This window comes from Styela clava, chromosome 5 (assembly GCF_964204865.1).
Source record: "Styela clava chromosome 5, kaStyClav1.hap1.2, whole genome shotgun sequence".
Classification (NCBI taxonomy): Eukaryota; Metazoa; Chordata; class Ascidiacea; order Stolidobranchia; family Styelidae; genus Styela; species Styela clava.
The window spans coordinates 21,189,106-21,195,650 of record NC_135254.1 but is presented as its reverse complement, the minus strand read 5'-3'; the positions used below and the strand labels follow the sequence as shown (position 1 = coordinate 21,195,650).

The following is a 6,545-nucleotide window of genomic DNA, read 5'->3' as shown; positions in this document are numbered from 1 at the left end:
TGACATGCTGCTAAAAGTTTCGTCTGATTTGAAAATCGTGCACTTTGGTCACAATACATCCAAAGTGACAATAACGCTTTACTAACACTTTTATAGTCATTTTGAATTCAACGATATCATTGATAGTCACATGACCACTTTCGTTCAAAGAAAGGCACTGGTAGTATTCCAACATCTGGTTTCAAAGACGCGGAGCGTTTTTGCGGGAGAAGCGGAATCGGTGTGCTTGTATAATAATCATATTATAAACAAGAATTTTGCCGTTAATGCAAAAGCTTTATCTCCTATGTCTGCATCTCATAGGTTAGAATTCCGGTAAATATCGTTATGATATGCAGAATTGAGTTACAAAAGTACTAGTATGTTACTTATTTGTCAACTTAATACTCGAAAATATTTGTTAACTTTGAATTTTTATTCCATTCAAAATCGGAAAAGAGTGCTATTTCTCTTCAAAATCGGAAAAAAGTGCTATTTCGCAGTCCCTAAAAAAAGTTGCGAAAGTGCTTCGCAATTTTCGCAAAAAAGTGCGCTAATAGTGAACACTGATCACCAGGTTCTAGTCACACCTGAAGATCGTGAAGCATTGAGATTTTTATGGTGGCCAGATGGTGATCTCAAACAACCAGTAGCTGAGTATCAAATGAACGTTCATCTTTTTGGAGGAAATTGGTCGCCAAGCGTTGCATGTTACGCTTTAAAACGAGTAGCTGAAGATAATGCGAACCATGAAGATGAAGAAACCTTGAATGCTATTAGAAAGAGTTTTTATGTCGATGACTTAGAACGATCTGAGCCGACTGTTCCTCTTGCATTGAAACGAATCAAAGAAGTTTGCGGTCTATTAGAAAATGGGGGTTTCCATCTTTCGAAGTTTTCTAGCAATAGCATTGAAGTTATGAATTCTATACCGGAAGTTGACAGAGCTGTTTCATCAGAGAACTTGAACCTTGACAAAGTGTCGTCACAGAAAGTACTCGGACTGTCGTGGAATATTCCACTAGATTCCTTTGTATTTGAAGTCGATATTCAGCAGAAACCACATACTCGGAGGGGATTGCTCTCAATGCTGAGTCAAGTCTTTGATCCGTTGGGTATGCTGGGCCCATTCCTGTTGCCAATGAAGAAGTTATTGCAACGTTTGTGTGCCCAGGATCTCAGCTGGGATGATGACCTTCCTATGGATGCAATTAAACTATGGGAGAATTGGATTGGACAATTATCTGAATTGGCAAAAGTGAGGGTACCAAGATGGCTGCATGGAACTAGGTATGAATCATGCAAGATGCAGTTGCATACCTTTTGTGATGCCAGTGAATCTGGTCTTGGAGCAGTTTCTTACGTAAGAGTTGTCAGCACTTCTGGAGCAGTTCAATGTGAATTTGTCGCAGGAAAATCTAGAGTAACTCCTTTGAAGGCGGTATCAATTCCTCGATTAGAACTGTGCGCAGCGGTGGTTGCAGCAAAACTAAGTGCTATGATTCAATCGGAATTGGAATATAAATTTGAAAGGATCGTCTACTGGACAGATTCAATGTCTGTTTTACAGTACATCAATAATGTGTCAACCCGATTTAAAGTTTTTGTTGCAAATCGAATTGCAACCATTCATGAACTTTCAGAGCCATCGCAGTGGCGTCATGTGAGAACGAAGGATAATCCAGCTGACGTTGCTTCGAGAGGAGTAATGCCTAGCAAATTGAACAAGTGCAACATGTGGTTTCAGGGACCAAACTTTCTTTGTGATTCGGAGGAAAACTGGCCTGAAAGACCAAAGATATTACCACAGGTTTCAGATAATGATCCAGAAACAAAATCGACACGTCAAGTGTGTGCAACAACTGGAAAATCGAAGCCAGCTCTATTCAAAATCTGGGAAAGATATTCATCATGGACGAAGCTATGTAGAAGTGTTGCCTGGTTGTGTCGCTTCAAGAAATGTTTTCTGTGTAAGTATGATAAGAAGGATAAACCTAAATTTCATCAAATTGGATTGAGTGTTGATGAACTCAAGATGGCATCAACTAATGTCATTCGACTTGTACAAGATGAAGCATTTTCTAGTGAAGATGTGAAACTGACTAAATCATCAAGTTTGAAGAGTTTGACACCATGCTTGATCGATGGAGTAATTTGCGTTGGTGGAAGACTTCAGCGCTCAAGTTTATCTCGAGAATCGAAGCATCAACTGATTTTACCCTATCATCATCATGTTACAGACTTGATAATCGACCATTATCATCATCAAGAAGGACACAGTGGTGTATTGCACATTTTGTCTGTGATCAGGGAAAAGTTTTGGATAATCAAAGGGCATTCTGCAATCAGAAATCGAATACGAAGATGTCTAAAGTGTAAAATGATGCATTCTAAGTCTGGAACACAAATTATGGCACCATTACCAGAAGTTAGAGTAACACCAGGAAATTCTCCTTTTGCAAGTACAGGAGTAGATTTGATGGGACCGGTATTGATCAAGTCTGGCCGGAGTGAAGTCAAAAGATGGGCTGCTATATTCACCTGCATGGCTACTAGAGCTCTCCATATTGAAGTTGTCAATTCTTTGGATGCATCAGCATTTCTTGAGGCCTTTGATCGTTTTACTGCAAGACGGGGTTTGCCTTTGGAAGTGTTTTCTGACAATGGTACAAATTTTACTGCATCTAACAAATATCTGAAGGAGGGTGTGCAAAGATGGAACGAGTCGGTTCATCAGAGTCTCAGCCAAAGAGAAATAAAGTGGAATTTTAACCCTCCTGCTGCCAGTCATTGGGGCGGTTGTTGGGAACGCATGATACGCTCTGTCAGAAAGGTGTTAACTGCTCTTGTTGGGGAACGGCAGCTGACGGAGGCATCTTTCTACACATTCCTGACACAAGTAGAAAGGATACTGAATAACCGACCAATCACAGCCGTTGGAGATGACCCTAAGGATTTGAAAGCGTTAACACCTGGAATGTTACTGACTGGACGTCTAGATCCTTCATATCCATCTGATATATTTCTCAAGGCTGATGGATACAGAAAATCATGGAAGTTGGTTCAGTGGATGGCAGATCAATTTTGGAATCGTTGGGTGAAGGAGTATTTGCAAATACTACAGACTCGTCAAAAATGGCAACAACAAAAGAGGAATTTTGCTGTTGGAGATTTAGTGCTGGTTATGGATGAGAACTCTCCTCGTGGGTCTTGGCCTAAAGCTCTTGTGGAAGAGGTTTATCCAGACCAATATGGAAATGTTCGTCGAGTTCGCGTTAGAACAGCAAAGTCGACTTACATTCGGGACATAAGGAAGCTATGTTACTTAGAATCACCTTGATTTGTACATATTTTGATTTACACATTTCGTTTCGAATTGCACCAAATGTTAACTAGTGATGGGAAAGAAACTTGTCTGTATTTTGTTTAAATGTTTGAAAATAACTTTTGTTCAATTCGTTATTTTGAGGCCGGGAATGTTACAGACAAAGTTTCTTTGTTTTATTTGGCATATATTTGACCCGGGGTTATTTCGAGAGAAATCGGTCATTGCACTTTTGTCGAATGACCGCTAATAAACTACTCCCTTCAAGGCGATTGCACCATCTGTTCGTGGGTAGGAATAGGCCTGTCGGCGGGGAAAAAGTCTTTTATCGATTTTTCTTTTCTCTCGTTTTTGTGTTTGTTTATTATTTCAAATCATTGCCAGTCGGCTGTTTACAATTTATTTGTGCTAAGAGTTTGCCGGTTAGTCTGTTAGTAATGCTAATTCATATGCCGTAATGAGCGGATTTATTCGCTTGTCTTTAAGTTAAATAATAGGGTTTGATTTGTTTTCATGTTGTAATGTTGCTATTGTTTGCATCTTTAGAATTAAGTATGTTATTAACCTGCCTGTTGGGTTGGTCGTAAACTTTAGCAACCCTCAACCTCAACATAACTTTATTTGGACGTCTACATTCTACAATACTGTGATCGTTTGTGTCTCTACAATACTGGAATTATTTGTTCTTATCATCACACAATTTCGTCGTTTATTTATTCGTCTATATCGTACTTGTGCATGTAGACTGGTATTTTATCGACTGCATTACATTTCGTTCATATTCAAAGTTGTGGAGTTGTTAATTATCGAGAAACCTGGCAGGTTATACATCAGGGGAAGTTAATAGCGCGAAGTGTCACCGCCCAACACGTTATAGGCTTCTTGTAGAGCCTCATCATAAGTGTTAAGTCGCTTATAATCTACAGCATGTATACTTCATACATCAAATACGTTCATAAATACTTGCCTGAGACCAGTCTACATTCTCTTTTGGTGTCAAACCACATTTGTCATAAATGAACGAGGTTGGATGGCTATGGACATCTATAACCACAGTAATGTACGCTGTTAGAAATAGGCTGCATGTCAACATAATGCAGTTTATACAACCTTCTTCCAGCAAGATTTTCAGAATTATATCGTCAGATGTAAGTCATTCCATATAGATATCAGACGGGATAGGAAATGACATTTTCAGAGATACTACATGATTTCTACAGCTTTGTTTACAATTCTCTTCCATGTACTGTTATATATCTGCACATTTTCTAGGTGTACTTTACAGTTCTAAAGTTTTGGGTTTTCGCAAAAAAACGTCAGAATATAATTCAGAAAATGAAAATCACTCTGAAATTACCGCCTTTCGAAATCAAAATTTTAGAAAATTTACAGTAAGGAATATCGATCACGACATCCTTCATTCTATCATATTATATAATACTACGCTAGGATATTATTTGACTGTTTTATTATGCCTGGAAATAAATAACCACAAAAGAGGAATGTTCATAAAATTAAAAAACGAAATTCGGCATCTTTTCATTATTATGGCGGTATGCAATTGGCACGGATATAAAACCTATAGTTACGCCGTGGGAAATTCTGTTGCATTTCTGATGCTAATTTTACATCAAGCATATGTATGTTTGCTCATTTGTTCAACTAAAGCTAATTCATCACGAGTTTATTAAAATAATAAAATTTGTGATAAAGGCATAAAAGCTTTCAAAGTACATAAATATATCCTGAATTGAGTAAATATTTGTGTGAAATACATACTCTTGACATATCAAAAGTTTTATATGTATTGCAAAAAAAAACAATTCGTAGCATGAATTGGTGAGAGATATCACAAAGTGTGGTTCAAATCATTGTCAAAGTAGTGCCGGAACTTTTTCTCCCCCTTGTACCCGATTAACGAGAGGAAATATATATAAGAAATCCGCTTTGAACAAATCAATGAATCGCCGTGGTTTTGAATATTATTAGTCCAAAAATTTATTCGGAGTGCATCATCTTTCTAATCAATAAAGTGTGACTTCGTTTAACTTATTTTATATATACTGTAACAAAGACATCGAGAGCGAAATCATTGAGGGTCATTGGTCAAAAATTTGGGTGGTCAACAGCAGCAGCCTCAGTCAAGGCAACTTCATTACATATTCTTATCGATACCACCGATGTGGATTGCTTCGGTGTTGAGACTTGAAAATGTTGAATGATTAGATAACGGACTTTGTGGTGAGTTACCCGTCAAAATAATTAGTGTCCCAATTGTATGATTGTCACCTCATGTGAATACATCATTAATCATTTGCTCCAAGATATATATATATATATATATTCTATAATCTATATGGTAACAGTTGGAATAGTGGGACATTTGGTATATGTGAGACAAATGCCATAAAATGGCACAAATTAGAAACGGCATTTGTAGACACCGTAGGCTACCGGTACTGTCTCATTGTTAGTCATTGTACATTCGTACCCATCTTCGACACTGCTTTCTTAGAATGGAATAAATAATAAATACTTTTTTAGAATAAAAACGAAGACTTCTGCATATTTCAGAGAAAAACGGTGTTTTTCATTCTCGTTCAATCTGACCAATTTGTTTCTCTGTGGAACTAGAGATGAGTGGAATTCTATCAAACAAAAGCTGAACGCTGAGACACGGGACCTATGTCGAACAAATCCATTAAAACCGTTTTCATGCTTTCACTAGCTATGATACACCACTCTACCAGAGACTCTATTGAGCTCATTTGCCTTTGAGTCACCAATCGTTTTTAGATGTTCTTACACAGTGCATAATATATTTCTTCATTTTCTATCAGCTCTCTCTATATCTGTATTTTTGTCTATTTGAAAGGTAAACAAAAATCAACATTTACATAAAATCGGCTTAGTTTTCATGGCATTATTTGTAGGGTTTGAATCAGCAGAAATCGATTACAGCCACAGGAGAGTAAAGAGAGAAAGTAATTCACGGAAGGACGCATATTACAATATATATCATATATGTGAAGTACGTTTTGGTAGGAGAGTGGGTTATGAAGTGCTGATTGTGTAATTAGTTTGGGGTTTCTTTTTCGGCTTGTAAGCTGTGTACATAGTAAAGTTACTATCATATTAGTCTTAATTTTGCTTTGAATTGATATAATTTATCTATTTCGAAATTTTAAAAATCGGGTAAATATGTGAGTATGATGACAGGATAAGTGGCCACGAATAGGAA

General features: G+C 37.3%; 1 protein-coding gene across 1 annotated transcript; it reads left to right on the top strand.

Moving 5' to 3' along the window:
- Positions 1-643: 643 nt before the first annotated feature.
- On the top strand, positions 644-3,319 carry LOC144423016 (uncharacterized). The gene has a single exon (XM_078113176.1). It carries the CDS (start codon positions 644-646, stop codon positions 3,317-3,319), a length of 2,676 nt encoding a protein of 891 aa, XP_077969302.1.
- The last annotated feature ends 3,226 nt before the right edge of the window (positions 3,320-6,545 follow it).

What these genes read in the sequence shown, in the direction of transcription:
- LOC144423016 (XM_078113176.1), top strand. Translation starts at nt 644, where the DNA reads ATGAACGTTCATCTTTTTGGAGGAAATTGGTCGCCAAGCGTTGCATGT.